This window comes from Electrona antarctica, assembly GCF_951216825.1.
Source record: "Electrona antarctica genome assembly, contig: scaffold_247, whole genome shotgun sequence".
Taxonomy (NCBI): domain Eukaryota; kingdom Metazoa; phylum Chordata; class Actinopteri; order Myctophiformes; family Myctophidae; genus Electrona; species Electrona antarctica.
The window spans coordinates 41,152-60,048 of NW_027637910.1; the positions used below are offsets into that span (position 1 = coordinate 41,152).

Sequence of the window (18,897 nt, forward strand, 5' to 3'; positions counted from 1 at the left end):
ATCATGTTATCTCTCCTAATGGTACCAACACCATGTCATCTCTCCTAATGGTACCAACATCATGTTATCTCTCCTAATGGTACCAACACCATGTTATCTCTCCTAATGGTACCAACATCATGTTATCTCTCCTAATGGTACCAACATCATGTTATCTCTCCTAATGGTACCAACACCATGTTATCTCTCCTAATGGTACCAACATCATGTGTTATCTATCCTAATGGTACCAACACCATGTTATCTCTCCTAATGGTACCAACATCATGTTATCTCTCCTAATGGTACCAACATCATGTGTTATCTATCCTAATGGTACCAACACCATGTTATCTCTCCTAATGGTACCAACATCATGGTATCTCTCCTAATGGTACCAACACCATGTTATCTCTCCTAATGGTACCAACATCATGTTATCTCTCCTAATGGTACCAACACCATGTTATCTCTCCTAATGGTACCAACATCATGTTATCTCTCCTAATGGTACCAACATCATGTTATCTCTCCTAATGGTACCAACATGTTATCTATCCTAATGGTACCAACATCATGTTATCTCTCCTAATGGTACCAACATCATGTTATCTCTCCTAATGGTACCAACATCATGTTATCTCTCCTAATGGTACCAACATCATGTGTTATCTCTCCTAATGGTACCAACATCATGTTATCTCTCCTAATGGTACCAACACCATGTTATCTCTCCTAATGGTACCAACACCATGTTATCTCTCCTAATGGTACCAACACCATGTTATCTCTCCTAATGGTACCAACACCATGTTATCTCTCCTAATGGTACCAACACCATGTTATCTCTCCTAATGGTACCAACATCATGTTATCTCTCCTAATTGTACCAACATCATGTTATCTCTCCTAATGGTACCAACACCATGTTATCTCTCCTAATGGTACCAACACCATGTTATCTCTCCTAATGGTACCAACATCATGTTATCTCTCCTAATGGTACCAACACCATGTTATCTCTCCTAATGGTACCGACATCATGTTATCTCTCCTAATGGTACCAACACCATGTTATCTCTCCTAATGGTACCGACATCATGTTATCTCTCCTAATGGTACCAACACCATGTTATCTCTCCTAATGGTACCAACGTCATGTTATCTCTCCTAATGGTACCAACACCAATATGGAATTGTGGAGCAAATCTAATCCGACGACAACAATATTCTTTAGTTGTCTCCACCAGGCCGAAGGCATGGGGAGAGAGTATGTTTTGCACTCCGTCCGTCCGTCCGTGTGTCCGTGTGTCCGTGTGTCCGTCCGTCCGTGTGTCCGTCTGTGAACAGCTAATCTCCGGCACCGTTAACCCGGTCAATGCCAACTTTTGCACACGCACTCCCTGGATGCCAACGATAAACCTCTGCCCCAAAATTTCCAGAACGGCCTGTTATAGCGCCACCAGGAGGCCGCTTTGTGCAAAACAAGTTTTTGGACATTACACCTACATATTTTGTCCAAACATCACGCAAATTGGTACACAGTCTCTCTAGAGCCATTCAATGAAACGTGTCTTTCAGATTTCTCAGACTCCATCCTGATTGGCTAAGATTGGCTTCCAAAGTTTGCAGGAGTGCTCAGTTTCAAACAAAATGCTGCAAATCATGAACACATTGTGTGATTTCCGTGAAATTGTGCACGCACATTCCCACTAGGCCGAGGAAGAAATGCCACATGAACATTTTCAACTCAGCCTCATGGTGGCGCTATAACTGGCCGAAAAGTGTTTTTACCTCTAACTGCACGGATCTGTGGATAACTTGAGTATGCCAACTCCCTAGAGGCCAAAGAAAAACCTTTGCCTGGAATTTTTCACATCTGCTCTTTATAGCGCCACCAGGAGGCCGACATATGTAAAACACATTTTCTAATTTTACTCCTTCAGATTTTATCCAAATTTCACGCATATCGGTACACATGCTCTCCATAGTCATGTGATCAAGACGGGTTTGTTTGATTTCTCATAATCCACCCTCATTGGCTACGATTGGCTTCTAACCTTTTCAGGAGTAGCCCGCTTTGTACCCGTTTTGTACAAATCGCCACAACTACTCAACGCAGCGTCCGATTGTGGTGAAACTGTGCATGCATATTCCCACTAGGCTTTGGAAGAAATGCCACTTGACCATTTTAAAATCAGCCTCATGGTGGCGCTACAACAGGCCAAGCCGCGACACACACACACACACACATACACACACACACACGTTTATATTGCTCCTAAACATTTTGCCAAACATCACACACACACACTCCTATCCTCCTGGTGGAGACCTGTGCCCAGAAGGGCACTTTTTCTAGTTTTGGGTCTGAGATTGTTGAACAAAATGATTATAAAACATTATTTAATAAAACTGTATAATAAATGTTTTATTGTTGATTTAAAGAATATAACATTATTTATGATTATGAAAGTTTCACTTTTTGAATTATATTACAGAAGAAAATTAACTTTTACAAAATATTCTAATTCATTGCGATGGAGCTGTATATTATACATATGACTGGGTTATCTACACATGAAACTGGCCAAAGACGGCCCGTAGGCCCATGGACCTGAACACAGACGTGGTTCCCACACACACAAGCTGCCCAGCTTCACTGAATTCATTGATTGATTGATTTAAGTATTTATTAACAGATTGGAGAATTACAGTACATTTATTTTGTTCTTGCCTAATGTAAATCGCTCTGGATTAAGAGCGTCTGCTAAATGCCTAAATTGTAATTGTAATTTCAAGCACAACACAATACAAAGACTGTTAACTGTGGGTGGACAACACCATAAAGCATTACACTTGTTTACAAGAGGGTCCACCTTGTTCAATTCATCATAACATTTAGAGACGTACAAATAAACACTTCTATAAAGCCAAAAACAGGAAATCATCATGAAAGGAGGTAAAAAAGGAAAAAACAAACATATACAGTGAGGGGAAAAAGGAGATTAACCCATTCAGGACGGGAACGGTTTTAAGCATTATGTTATACTTTAACTATTGAAAAATAGCAGATCTACAAGCTCATAGCGCGGCACTGTCCAGTGTCCAGTATGTCCACCCGAAATACACTGCTGAATGCAGTATGCATGCATTGTATGCATTACACGGCTTGGTCGAATGCTTGATTTTGATTGGTCAATGGATGAAGTGGGTTAATTGCTGTGGCTCGATGTTTAGTTTCTGTCATTCTTTTTGGCTACGATTGTGCAATCTTTTGTTTTGTACGTGCGTTTCAATCAATCAAAGGTCTAAACCGAGACAGATCTCAAGGTTGGTTCAAACCCAGGTCGTCGTAAAGCGTTGGATCCTCTTCGCGAAACGCGGCGATCATCTTCGCCGATGCCTTGTCGCTTTTCTTTCGCACCATGTCGATTAATTCCCGCGCTCTCTCCGTCCTGCCCTTCTCCAGCCTGACCGAGTCCATCTCTGCGTCGTTGAGGACGTTCTCGTCCAGCAGTCTGTCCAGCAGAGCATGGATCACCGGCTCCGACACTCGTTTGATGAACCCTAAACGCACAGAGCGCAACATCTCCGCTCCCTGTCGCGGCACCATCGCTGTCGTTGCGTCTGGCTGGCTGGGGGCGGAGCCTGGACTGGGGGCGGAGCCTGGACTGGGGGCGGAGCCTGGACTGGGGGCGGAGGCGTCTGGAGGAGAAACAATGTTGTTTTCAGTTACACTTCATATGCATTCATTTAGATCAGTGGTTTTCAACCAGTGGTCCGGGGACCCCCAGTGGTCCGGGGACCCCCGGTGGTCCGGGGACCACCGGTGGTCCGGGGACCACTGGTGGTCCTAATCCAGACAACAGTCTTGTCAAAACTTGACTATTGTAACTCCATCCTTACTGGCCTACCGGCATGTGCACTTAAGCCTCTCCAACTGATCCAAAATGCTGCAGCTCGCTTGGTCTTCAACCAGACAAAATTCTCACACGTCTCCCCCCTTCTCCGCTCCCTCCATTTGCTCCCAGTCGCTGCCCCTCCCCCTTCTCCGCTCCCTCCATTGGCTCCCGGTCGCTGCCCCTCCCCATTCTCCGCTCCCTCCATTGGCTCCCGGTCGCTGCCCCTCCCCATTCTCCGCTCCCTCCATTGGCTCCCGTTCGCTGCCCCTCCCCATTCTCCGCTCCCTCCATTGGCTCCCGGTCGCTGCCCCTCCCCATTCTCCGCTCCCCCCACTGGCTCCCGGTCGCTGCCCCTCCCCATTCTCCGCTCCCTCCATTGGCTCCCGGTCGCTGCCCCTCCCCATTCTCCGCTCCCTCCACTGGCTCCCGGTCGCTGCCCCTCCCCATTCTCCGCTCCCTCCACTGGCTCCCGGTCGCTGCCCCTCCCCATTCTCCGCTCCCCCCACTGGCTCCCGGTCGCTGCCCCTCCCCATTCTCCGCTCCCCCCACTGGCTCCCGGTCGCTGCCCCTCCCCATTCTCCGCTCCCTCCATTGGCTCCCGGTCGCTGCCCCTCCCCATTCTCCGCTCCCTCCACTGGCTCCCGGTCGCTGCCCGCACAGAATACAAAACTCTGGTGCTGGCATCCAAAGCAACCAAAGGTATGGCTCCCCCATATCTTGCAAGTCTGATCGAACCCTACAAACCCTCCCGCGCACTCAGATCAGCCAACGCAGGGAAGCTGGAAGTACCCTCACTAAGTTTGGGACAACGCTCCACACGTCCCAAACTCTTCTCCCTTCTGGCTCCAAAACTATGGAATGCACTTCCCATCACAATCAGAACTGCAGCCTCACTCCCAATCTTCCGCCGTATTTGAAAACCCACCTTTTCAGACTCCACCATAATGGCCCGTAGCACTTACCCTACCCCCCTTAGATAGCACTTTTTGTAGAATTAGATAGCATTTGATACAGACTGATAGCATGTTACGTAGACAGCACTAGAATTGCATTGTATGTAGTCATAACACTTCATAGTACATTATGTATAGCATAGTACAGTATATATGTATAGTTTCATTATATAGATATTCCACTGTTACGTTCTTAGCTTACGCATGTTTCATGATAACTACTTTTTATGTATGTGATGTATTGCCATGCTTTTTGTTCTTGCTTAATGCAAATCGCTTTGGATTAAGAGCGTCTGCTAAATGCCTAAATTGTAAATTGTCCTTGAGGGGTTCCAGGTGGTCCGGGGACCACCAGTGGTCCTTGAGGGGGTTCCAGGTGGTCCGGGGACCACCAGTGGTCCTTGAGGGGGTTCCAGGTGGTCCGGGGACCACCAGTGGTCCTTGAGGGGGTTCCAGGTGGTCCCCATGCAGCTAAATGTTGTGACCTTTGAGCCAGGCCATAACAAGTCAGATAACTCAGGAATGGATTGAACCAATATTTATTATAGAATGAGAACACAAGTGTGGATATAATATTTCATCTTGGCGTTCGGCTCTGCTACATTTCATCATTAACCAGTAACACTTTAATTGCCCGGGGTTATTTAATCCATTAAATCAGAGCGCCCAATCGATTTATAGCATCGGAGCAGCAAATGACGCATAACAACCAGGAACGCATAACCAGAAAGAACACAGACTTAGGGGAGCTTAAATACCCGCCCAGTTGGTCAGCTGATTGCCACGTCAGCGTGTGACGTATGGGTCTTGCATAACACTGTATTCACCCACATAAGCACAGCGTTTAACCTCTCGAGTATACCTGACTGCATTAAATTACAGTGAATAATTATGTTCACTTTGCAGTTCAACATTAAAGTTTATTAATAAGTAAATTAAACAGAATAACTATGTTTACCTTCCAGTTCAATGTCATCCTTCCAGACCTGGTGGTTCTTAGGTCCCAGGATTGCCAACGAGGCGACTTCTACGTCGCGATCCATCGTCACCTTAAACGTTGGATTGTAATTTGGTCCATAGTTCAGACGATACTTCACATTCTGAAAACAGAGACCAGTTTTAGATACAACTACTGTGTAATAGTAGGGTTAGGGTCCCTATATTACTATAACAACTACTGTGTAATAGTAGGGTTAGGGTCCCTATATTACTATAACAACTACTGTGTAATAGTAGAGTTAGGGTCCCTATATTACTATAACAACTACTGTGTAATAGTAGGGTTAGGGTCCCTATATTACTATAACAACTACTGTGTAATAGTAGGGTTAGGGTCCCTATATTACTATAACAACTACTGTGTAATAGCAGGGTTAGGGTTCCTATATTACCCTAACAACTACTGTGTAATAGTAGGGTTAGGGTCCCTATATTACTATAACAACTACTGTGTAATAGTAGGGTTAGGGTCCCTATATTAATAACAACTACTGTGTAATAGTAGGGTTAGGGTCCCTATATTACTATAACAACTACTGTGTAATAGTAGGGTTAGGGTCCCTATATTACCCTAACAACTACTGTGTAATAGTAGGGTTAAGGGTCCCTATATTACTATAACAACTACTGTGTAATAGTAGGGTTAGGGTCCCTATATTAATAACAACTACTGTGTAATGGTAGGGTTAGGGTCCCTATATTACTATAACAACTACTGTGTAATAGTAGGGTTAGGGTCCCTATATTAATAACTACTGTGTAATAGTAGGGTTAGGGTCCCTATATTACTATAACAACTACTGTGTAATAGTAGGATTAGGGTCCCTATATTACCCTAACAACTACTGTGTAATAGTAGGGTTAGGGTCCCTATATTACTATAACAACTACTGTGTAATAGTAGGGTTAGGGTCCCTATATTAATAACAACTACTGTGTAATAGTAGGGTTAGGGTCCCTATATTACTATAACAACTACTGTGTATTAGTAGGGTTAGGGTCCCTATATTACCCTAACAACTACTGTGTAATAGTAGGGTTAGGGTCCCTATATTACCCTAACAACTACTGTGTAATTAGTAGGGTTAGGGTCCCTATATTACCCTAACAACTACTGTGTAATAGTAGGGTTAGGGTCCCTATATTACTATAACAACTACTGTGTAATAGTAGGGTTAGGGTTCCTATATTACCCTAACAACTACTGTGTAATAGTAGGGTTAGGGTCCCTATATTACTATAACAACTACTGTGTAATAGTAGGGTTAGGGTCCCTATATTACTATAACAACTACTGTGTAATAGTAGGGTTAGGGTCCCTATATTAATAACAACTACTGTGTAATAGTAGGGTTAGGGTCCCTATATTACTATAACAACTACTGTGTAATAGTAGGGTTAGGGTCCCTATATTACCCTAACAACTACTGTGTAATAGTAGGGTTAGGGTCCCTATATTACTATAACAACTACTGTGTAATAGTAGGGTTAGGGTCCCTATATTACTATAACAACTACTGTGTAATAGTAGGGTTAGGGTCCCTATATTACTATAACAACTACTGTGTAATAGTAGGGTTAGGGTCCCTATATTACTATAACAACTACTGTGTAATAGTAGGGTTAGGGTCCCTATATTACTATAACAACTACTGTGTAATAGTAGGATTAGGGTCCCTATATTACTATAACAACTACTGTGTAATAGTAGGGTTAGGGTTCCTATATTACCCTAACAACTACTGTGTAATAGTAGGGTTAGGGTCCCTATATTACTATAACAACTACTGTGTAATAGTAGGGTTAGGGTTCCTATATTACCCTAACAACTACTGTGTAATAGTAGGGTTAGGGTCCCTATATTAATAACAACTACTGTGTAATAGTAGGGTTCCCTATATTACCCTAACAACTACTGTGTAATAGTAGGGTTAGGGTTCCCTATCCTCCTACCCTACCTCAGGATGGATGGTGGGGTTGAGACAATGTGAAGCACATTGCAGTCTGTAGCGCAGGTCTGGAGTCAGATCACAGTCTGAGGTGCTCTCCAGGATGTCTTTCTTGTTGTACTTTTCATAGAACGTCGTCACCTACAATGACACAGACACAACAATAGAAGGTCTTCACATACAATGACACAGACACAACAATAGAATGTCTTCACCTACAGACACAGACACAACAATAGAAGGTCTTCACCTACAATGACACAGACACAACAATAGAAGGTCTTCACCTACAGACACAGACACAACAATAGAAGGTCTTCACCTACAGACACAGACACAACAATAGAATGTCTTCACCTACAATGACACAGACACAACAATAGAATGTCTTCACCTACAATGACACAGACACAACAATAGAATGTCTTCACCTACAGACACAGACACAACAATAGAATGTCTTCACCTACAGACACAGACACAACAATAGAAGGTCTTCACCTACAGACACAGACACAACAATAGAATGTTTTCACCTACAGACACAGACACAACAATAGAATGTCTTCACCTACAGACACAGACACAATAGAAGGTCTTCACCTACAGACACAGACACAACAATAGAATGTTTTCACCTACAGACACAGACACAACAATAGAATGTCTTCACCTACAGACACAGACACAACAATAGAAGGTCTTCACCTACAGACAGACACAACAATAGAATGTCTTCACCTACAGACACATACACAACAATAGAATGTCTTCACCTACAGACACAACAATAGAATGTCTTCACCTACAGACACAGACACAACAATATAAGGTCTTCACCTACAGACACAGACACAACAATAGAATGTCTTCACCTACAGACACATACACAACAATAGAATGTCTTCACCTACAGACACAACAATAGAATGTCTTCACCTACAGACACATACACAACAATAGAATGTCTTCACCTACAGACACAACAATGGAATGTCTTCACCTACAGACACAGACACAACAATAGAAGGTCTTCACCTACAGACACAGACACAACAATAGAATGTCTTCACCTACAGACACAGACACAACAATAGAATGTCTTCATCTACAGACACAGACACAACAATAGAATGTCTTCACCTACAGACACAGACAACAATAGAATGTCTTCACCTACAGACACAGACACAACAATAGAATGTCTTCACCTACAATGACACAGACACAACAATAGAATGTCTTCACCTACAGACACAACAATAGAAGGTCTTCACCTACAATGACACAGACACAACAATAGAATGTTGTAGCGGTTTCCCAAATAAAGTTGGACACAGGAGGAGAAACCCTACAAAGGTCACTGTTTGAATACAACAACCTACCTGTTAACTCAGGGATATATATAATAATAATAATAATATATAATATATATATAATATAATAAATCAGTTATTAATGATTAAATCATTTCAATAACACTTAAATGATACAATAAATGATTTCAACCCCAACCCACAGTCAACAATCAAGAAGTTCAAACGACACACAAAGTCAGTTTAAGGTTTGTATTATTGAATTAAATGTAAATAAACGTAAAGTTCAGTTTATGTCACACACTTCACACCATAGCTCCACTTCAGGTTGTACCCATAAACAAAAATAACTCGGGTGCCGTGCACCACTATAAGAACCAAAAGAAAAAGAAAGAAAACAGCGTCCTGGCGCTTGTGTGTGGATGTGTGTGTGCGCGCGTGCACTCTGGCGTGCGTGTGTGTGTGTGGCAGGGGCGCCTAACTTTGTTTCCAGGTGGGGGAGCACAGATTTGGACTCATGCGCGCGCGCAGTGCACGCAAAATTTGATGGCGTTTTTTCGGGCCGAGTCGGGTGTCTTAGCACGATTCTAGCTCTGTTAAAAGCATGACCCACATGGTTAACTGCAGGGCTAACAAGCATTGGTAGGCTACTGCACATTCATGTCTGTGTGTGTGTGTGTGTGTGTGTGTGTGTGTGTGTGTGTGTGTGTGTGTGTGTGTGTGTGTGTGTGTGTGTGTGTATGTCAGGGCCGCTTTTTGGGTAGTGCGAATGGTGCCGCCGCACAGAATGCTTAAATAGGTGAAAAATCAACTGCGACGGAATAGGTGAAAAATCACCTGCGACGGAACGGGCTGCGATGCGATTATTGTTTCTTAACGCACAAAACAAAAAAAACACTGCATAGCGCGAGGCCTCGCGCATGCGAGGCCTTGCACCCCCAATCTAGAATTGGGGGTGCAGTGCGACGGTTCATTTTAATCTGCTGGAGCAGCTGCTCCGTTTGCTCAATGGCTCAGGCGCCTCTGGTGTGTGGGTGTGTTTGTGTGTTAGCTCCGCAGCTAGCCCTCGTACTCGCTCACCCACAGCGACCCTCCTCTTTATACTGGACAACGGCTCCTCTTCGAAAGACAACGCCGTCAGTAAAGTGACAGTCGGGAAGCGGTGTCTCAGCAGCAAAGCAAAACAAAGCAAAGTTACTATATTTACCCAGGGTAACTGGACTAAGCATCAGATACTTGTTTACAGCCAGGCCCTGCTCATAGAACATTTCATGGTAGTGGTTCAATGCCTTGCTCAAGGGCACTTCAGCGGTGGTAATTTTAACGTGCCGGTCCGGGGATACGAACTGGCGACCTTCCGGTATCAAGACCGCTCCGCAAACCGTTCGGCCACCGCTGCCACTAGCTCCGCGGCCGCTCTATGCCCCGGCGCGGTCGTCCGTGGCGTTGTCTAGAATGGCTCTACTGTTTACTGCTTATCTGGGCAACTTTACATGGGCAACTGCCGTCTTCACAAAACACAGGCACCGGTCTGTACACACACAACTCCTCACTCCTGCGAGAGACGAAAACTGGAAGTCGTCTCCATATTTGCCAGAGACTGGGCGTTCAGCGAGCAGCCAACCAGCGCCATGCACAGACAACGTCACTGACAAAAGTAGAGTGGATCTGGGTGTGAGTGCTGTCATTCGCTGAACATATTATTGTGGTTTATTATTATTTTGGCTGATCGCCCAATGTCTTCACCTACAATGACACAGACACAACAATAGAATGTCTTCACCTACAGACACAACAATAGAATGTCTTCACCTACAGACACAACAATAGAATGTCTTCACCTACAGACACAACAATAGAATGTCTTCACCTACAGACACAACAATATAATGTCTTCACCTACAGACACATCAATAGAATGTCTTCACCTACATACACATCAATAGAATGTCTTCACCTACAGACACATCAATATAATGTCTTCACCTACAGACACATCAATATAATGTCTTCACCTACAGACACATCAATAGAATGTCTTCACCTACAGACACATCAATAGAATGTCTTCACCTACAGACACATCAATAGAATGTCTTCACCTACAGACACATCAATATAATGTCTTCACCTACAGACACATCAATAGAATGTCTTCACCTACAGACACATCAATAGAATGTCTTCACCTACAGACACAACAATAGAATGTCTTCACCTACATACACAACAATAGAATGTCTTCACCTACAGACACATCAATAGAATGTCTTCACCTACATACACATCAATAGAATGTCTTCACCTACAGACACATCAATATAATGTCTTCACCTACAGAAACATCAATAGAATGTCTTCACCTACAGACACATCAATAGAATGTCTTCACCTACAGACACATCAATAGAATGTCTTCACCTACAGACACATCAATAGAATGTCTTCACCTACAGACACATCAATAGAATGTCTTCACCTACAGACACATCAATAGAATGTCTTCACCTACAGACACATCAATAGAATGTCTTCACCTACAGACACATCAATAGAATGTCTTCACCTACAGACACATCAATAGAATGTCTTCACCTACAGACACATCAATAGAATGTCTTCACCTACAGACACATCAATAGAATGTCTTCACCTACAGACACATCAATAGAATGTCTTCACCTACAGACACATCAATAGAATGTCTTCACCTACAGACACATCAATAGAATGTCTTCACCTACAGACACAACAATAGAATGTCTTCACCTACAGACTAGACTAGACTAGACTAGACTAGACTAGACTGTCTGTCTGTCTGTCTGTCTGTCTTTCTGTCTGTCTGTCTACACCTACAGACTAGACTGTCTGTCTGCCTGTCTGTCTGTCTGTCTGTCTACACCTACAGACTAGACTGTCTGCCTGTCTGTCTGTCTGTCTACACCTACAGACTAGACTGTCTGTCTGTCTGTCTGTCTGTCTGTCTACACCTACAGACTAGACTGTCTGCCTGTCTGTCTGTCTGTCTGTCTGTCTACACCTACAGACTAGACTGTCTGTCTGTCTGTCTGTCTGTCTACACCTACAGACTAGACTGTCTGTCTGTCTGTCTGTCTGTCTGTCTACACCTACAGACTAGACTGTCTGCCTGTCTGTCTGTCTGTCTGTCTGTCTACACCTACAGACTAGACTGTCTGCCTGTCTGTCTGTCTGTCTGTCTACACCTACAGACTAGACTGTCTGTCTGTCTGTCTGTCTGTCTGTCTGTCTGTCTGTCTGTCTGTCTGTCTGTCCATAAATAAATACTGAAACCATAATCATTAGGGAAGGTGTATGCATGTACTATGTGTACTATATGTAAACTCTTCATTTCCACTTTACAGCCACTCAGTTGCAAAAAAAATAAGAAAAAAAAACTTTGGGGACCCTCCAAAATAATTTGGCGACCCCTCGAGGGGTCGTGACCCACGGGTTGAGAACCCCTGGTCTACACCTACAGACTAGACTGGATGTTTGTCCACACCTACAGATGTCTGTTCAAAATCTGAATTGAACTTCACGTAACCTGAATAACTACATAACAGATAATATATATATTTACCTTGTCGAGATCCGCATTTCCAGGCAGCATCAATACACTGAGTTTCCGTGTTCGACGTCCTGGAGGTTGAAGGAACAGCAGAACTTGACCAGATATTGGACAGAAATACTCCTTAATCTTCTTCCACAGGAGTCCATACAGAGACAGGTGGTCCACGTTTAAAACCACGTGCGTCTGGGTCACTTTCTGTGGCTCCAAGAGGTACGCTGCGCCATCTGTGACGTTGGCCACACAAAGGTCCACATCACCTGTGGAAAGAATCCTGTCATTCTATTATACTGTGAGGACGTGAGAATCAGACACAACACTTCTACAAAAAAATTGTGTGTGTGTGGAGCGCTCGCTCATATAGCCTGTGTGTGTGTGTGTGGAGCACTCACTCACAGCCTGTGTGTGTGTGGAGCGCTCGCTCACTGCCTGTGTGTGTGTGTGTGTGTGTGTGTGTGTGTGTGTGTGGAGCGCTCGCTCACAGCCTGTGTGTGTGTGTGGAGCGCTCGCTCAAAGCCTGTGTGTGTGTGTGTGTGGAGCGCTCGCTCACAGCCTGTGTGTGTGTGTGTGTGGAGCGCTCGCTCACAGCCTGTGTGTGTGTGTGTGGAGCGCTCGCTCATAGCCTGTGTGTGTGTGTGGAGCGCTCGCTCACTGCCTGTGTGTGTGTGTGGAGTGCTCGCTCACAGCCTGTGTGTGTGTGTGTGTGGAGCGCTCGCTCATAGCCTGTGTGTGTGTGTGGAGCGCTCGCTCACTGCCTGTGTGTGTGGAGCGCTCGCTGACAGCCTGTGTGTGTGTGTGGAGCGCTCGCTCACTGCCTGTGTGTGTGGAGCGCTCGCTGACAGCCTGTGTGTGTGTGTGTGTGTGGAGCGCTCGCTCACAGCCTGTGTGTGTGTGTGTGGAGCGCTCGCTCACAGCCTGTGTGTGTGGAGCGCTCGCTCATAGCCTGTGTGTGTGTGTATGGAGCGCTCGCTCACAGCCTGTGTGTGTGTGTGTGTGTGGAGCGCTCGCTCACAGCCTGTGTGTGTGTGTGTGGAGCGCTCGCTCACAGCCTGTGTGTGTGGAGCGCTCGCTCATAGCCTGTGTGTGTGTGTGGAGCGCTCGCTCATAGCCTGTGTGTGTGTGTGGAGCGCTCGCTCACTGCCTGTGTGTGTGGAGCGCTCGCTGACAGCCTGTGTGTGTGTGTGTGGAGCGCTCGCTCATAGACTGTGTGTGTGTGTGGAGCGCTCGCTCACAGCCTGTGTGTGTGTGGAGTGCTCGCTCCCAGCCTGTGTGTGTGTGTGTGGAGCGCTCGCTCACAGCCTGTGTGTGTGTGTGTGGAGCGCTCGCTCACAGCCTGTGTGTGTGTGTGTGTGTGTGTGTGGAGCGCTCCACACACACACACACACACACACACACACACACACAGGCTGTGAGCGAGCGCTCCACACACACACACACACACACACACACACACACACACACACACACACACACACACACACACACACACACACACACACACACACACACACACACACACACACACACAGGCTATGAGCGAGTGCTCCACACACACACAGGCTGTGAGCGAGCTCTCCACACACACACACACACACACAGGCTGTGTGTGGAGCGCTCGCTCACAGCCTGTGTGTGTGTGTGTGTGTGGAGCGCTCGCTCACAGCCTGTGTGTGTGTGTGTGTGTGTGTGTGTGTGTGTGTGTGTGGAGCGCTTGCTCACAGCCTGTGTGACACATTTGTAATAGTTCAACTAGTCCAAAATAATAAAAAATCACCACATCTGTTATACTGTAGCTGTTAACAAGAAAGCTGATTGGACGATTCAGGTGTAGCTGACTCACCAGGTGTGATCTCACAGTGTGGCAAAATGTGGAACGCCCTACCAACAGTCATTAAGACATCCCTTGACTCCTTCAAAACCGCTCTCAAAGGGCACCTACGTATGGCTGCAACTCGAAACTGGCCCCCGTAAAATCTGAATCACCAGGTGTAATGGCACAGTGTGGCAGGTGTAGCTGACTCACCAGGTGTGATGGCACAGTGTGGCAGGTGTAGCTGGCAGACAGCGTTCTGAGGACACTGGATGTCAAACAGAGGACCTGCGGGAGTCCTTCCTGTTGACGGGAGACATCTCTCCTCCCACTGAACAGTCCTGTAGAGAACGTCTCCTCCCCTCCATGTTCCAAACACCAACCTGGTGTCACTGCACTGGAACAGCCCCGCCCCGGGGCACTGGAACCTGGGACACATATGAGGGTTAGGGTTAGGGTTAGCGTTAGCCCTAAACCTAACCCTAACCCTAACCCTAAACCTAAACCTAACCCTAATCCAACCTGGTGTCACTGCACTGGAACAGCCTCGCCCCGGGGCACGGGAACCTGGGACACATATGAGGGTTAGGGTTAGGTTAGCGTTAGCCCTAAACCCTAAACCTAACCCTCACCCAAACCTTAACCTTAACCCATTAGAAAGCCTACTTTCCTTAGTGGGAGCACTCTGAGCCCCCCCCCCCCTCCCCCACCACACGTATAAATGGTACATTTTGGCCAGAAAGGGATTTTTGGTGCTATAATAGTGGAACTGTGTGTTAGGGGTTAGAACTGACCTGTATTCAGTGGTCGTGTGTTCTGTGTGCACGACGGGGGAGAAACTGGTTGGAACGACCGGCCTGAAACGCGCGCACACACACACACACACACACACACGCACACGCACACGCACACGCACACGCACACACACACACACACACTTTGATTTTAGGGATTATAATATTTGAGCCACTTGAGCACATTTTACACTACTTATAGAATATTTTAAAATAGTCCAAATAGCTGATCTACAAGTGCACAACTCTTTGATTTGATATGTTGGTAAGTACTACTGTAAGTATAACTCAGATATTTTGACCTGAGAAATGATTCTACACATGTCTTCTAAATGTCTTCTAAATGTCTTCTAAATGTCCTCTAAATGTCTTCTAAATGTCTTCTAAATGTCCTCTAAATGTCTTCTAAATGTCCTCTAAATGTCTTCTAAATGTCTTCTAAATGTCTTCTAAATGTCCTCCAAATGTCCTCCAAATGTCCTCCAAATGTCCTCCAAATGTCCTCCAAATGTCCTCCAAATGTCCTCCAAATGTCCTCTAAATGTCTTCTAAATGTCCTCTAAATGTCCTCTAAATGTCTTCCAAATGTCTTCCAAATGTCTTCTAAATGTCCTCTAAATGTCCTCTAAATGTCTTCCAAATGTCTTCTAAATGTCCTCTAAATGTCCTCTAAATGTCTTCTAAATGTCTTCCAAATGTCCTCTAAATGTCTTCTAAATGTCTTCTAAATGTCCTCTAAATGTCCTCTAAATGTCCTCTAAATGTCTTCTAAATGTCTTCTAAATGTCTTCTAAATGTCTTCTAAATCAGTTTTCAGAAAAAAATAAAAAATAAATATAATAGCAGATCTACAAGCTCGTATTGCGGCACTCGATGCCGTGCTATGAGCTTGTAGATGTGCTATTTTTCAATAGCTAAAGCAGTGGTTCCAAAAGTGGGGTCCGGGGTCCCCCAGGGGTCCTTGAGGGAGTTCAGGGGGTCAAATGATAGTTTGGGACCAAATGGACCCCTTATGGGTCTGTAACTCTGAGAGTGTACAAATGGAACCAAATCGACCCTAACGGGTCCATTTGTACACTCTCAGAGTTAAATTAACATTGATTTTACAATATAAATTGGGGGTCCCAGAGATATAAATGCCATTAAATGGGGGTCCGTAGACTAATGCACGTCAAACTGGGGGTCCTTGAAATTAAACAGGTTGAGAATCACTGCTAGAGCCGTAAAAACCTTCTCTTATGGGGGTCCCTGGCATGTATTTTCAAAGGGGGTCCGCGGGGCTGATTAGTGTTAATTTGGGGGTCCCTGGCATATCTTTTCAAAGGGGGTCCACGGGGCTGATTAGTGTTAATTTGGGGGTCCCTGGCATATATTTTCAAAGGGGGTCCACGGGGCTGATTAGTGTTAATTTGGGGGTCCCTGGCATATCTTTTCAAAGGGGGTCCACGGGGCTGATTAGTGTTAATTTGGGGGTCCCTGGCATATCTTCTCAAAGGGGGTCCACGGGGCTGATTAGTGTTAATTTGGGGGTCCCTGGCATATCTTTTCAAAGGGGGTCCACGGGGCTGATTAGTGTTAATTTGGGGGTCCCTGGCATATCTTCTCAAAGGGGGTCCACGGGGCTGATTAGTGTTAATTTGGGGGTCCCTGGCATATCTTCTCAAAGGGGGTCCACGGGGCTGATTAGTGTTAATTTGGGGGTCCCTGGCATATCTTCTCAAAGGGGGTCCACGGGGCTGATTAGTGTTAATTTGGGGGTCCCTGGCATATCTTCTCAAAGGGGGTCCACGGGGCTGATTAGTGTTAATTTGGGGGTCCTTGACATGAAAAAGTTTGAGAACCAGTGTTATAGATACATTATAAACACTGAAAATATCAGATCTATAAAACATGTGCAACACCTTATAGATCATGTTACAACACAATGAAAATATCTGATCTATAAAACATCTACATGTTATGAAGATGTTATAAACGCTGAAAATATCTGATCTATAAAACATCTACATGTTATGAAGATGTTATAAACGCTGAAAATATCAGATCTATAAAACATCTATATGTTATGTTATAAAAATATCAGATCTATAAAACAGTAACACGTGTGTGTGTGTGTGTGTGTGTGTGTGTGTGTGTGTGTGTGTGTGTGTGTGTGTGTGTGTGTGTGTGTGTGTGTGTGTGTGTGTGTGTGTGTGCGTGTGTGTGTGTTCCACTTACTCTATCTGACACAAAGACACTGAGGAGTCAGGCCCCACCCAGAACCCAGCATAGAGGGTCTCAGTGAAGGTGGTCTGGAAGGTGTACAGGTGTGTGTGTGTCTCAGAGGACACTCTGTAGAAGGACAGACGGCCAGCAGGACGGTCCACATACACTGCTACTCTGTTGGAGCCAGAGGGACGGACAAGGAGGACGGTTCTCTTCTTATTGTGACGGACAGCGTATATGTTGTCTTCATCCTCACAGTCCAGACTCCAGGACAGGTCATTGGCTCCAAGCAGAGCGTCATGCCCCGCTCCTCTCCTGGTGATTCTTCTGGAAGTCCCTCCTATAACAACCAGTCCACTCCACTCTACCTCGCCGTACCAGCATCCATTCAGACCCTCTCTGCACAGAACCTGTGGATGGTACTGAAATCTGTCTGGATGGTCTGGATAGCTCTGAGGCTCACTGGTCCCTGTCACCTTTCTGTTGTTCTCAGACAGAGAGAGCGTTGGGCCTGTTGTGTTTGTGTCCAGTGTGAGAGGAAAGGCATCTGATGGAGAGAACAACAAACAATACTTCACTACATCACAAAGTACTGAGTAGAGATGTAACATTGACGTTTATCAGTACGGTATCTAAAATACCACAGTTATGATATTTAACAGTACCCCCCCCCCCCTTACTGAATCATATATTATATAGCACGCGCACACACACACACACACACACACACACACACACACACACACACACACACACACACACACACACACACACACACACACACACACACACACACACACACACACACACACACACACACACACACACACACACACACACACACACACACAAAGAGAGAGAGAGAGAGAGAGAGAGAGAGAGAGAGAGAGAGAAACTAAGGGAAATTGAGGAGTCCATTAACCAAAATCAGTTCTGGGAGAGATGGAACAACTTAAAGAGCAAAAAAGAAAACCTGGCATTACAAAATGGAAACATTTGGAAAGACCATTTTGAAAAATTATATGAGGAAATATCACCCAATGATCTCAACCACCAACAAAAACTAATTAGAGACAAATTGGCAATCCTAGAATCAACAATAAAAACTAATCAGAACCCCCTCGACTATCCAATTTTAATGAAAGAATTAGAAGACAACATAAAAAAGCTTAAATCTGGCAAAGCATGTGGCCCTGACAGCATCAGGTCAGAGATGTTAAAGCACAGCAGCCCCGAGCTCAAACAGGCCCTGCTCAAGTTGTTCAACCTCGTCCTTCAATCAGGTTGCTTTCCTGAGATCTGGAGCCGGGGGCTCATATCCCCAATATATAAGAGTGGAGATAAACAATTACAATTACCGAGGCATATGTGTGAGCAGTAATCTGGGGAAGGTGTTTT

General features: G+C 45.1%; 1 protein-coding gene across 1 annotated transcript in view; it reads right to left on the reverse strand.

Annotated features, from left to right (window-relative positions):
* Positions 1–2,690: 2,690 nt before the first annotated feature.
* Positions 2,691–18,897, reverse strand: part of LOC306918574 (NACHT, LRR and PYD domains-containing protein 12-like) — a 43,590-nt gene continuing 27,383 nt past the window's right edge. Inside the window, exons 9-15 of the mRNA XM_079531467.1 lie at positions 17,512–18,046; positions 15,295–15,357; positions 14,714–14,928; positions 12,703–12,950; positions 7,795–7,926; positions 5,796–5,937; positions 2,691–3,687 (exon numbers count right to left, since the gene is read on the reverse strand). Coding sequence (XP_079387593.1) covers positions 3,308–3,687; positions 5,796–5,937; positions 7,795–7,926; positions 12,703–12,950; positions 14,714–14,928; positions 15,295–15,357; positions 17,512–18,046 — 1,715 coding nt within the window. The 3' untranslated portion in view covers positions 2,691–3,307. The remainder of the gene's footprint in view (positions 3,688–5,795; positions 5,938–7,794; positions 7,927–12,702; positions 12,951–14,713; positions 14,929–15,294; positions 15,358–17,511; positions 18,047–18,897) is intronic.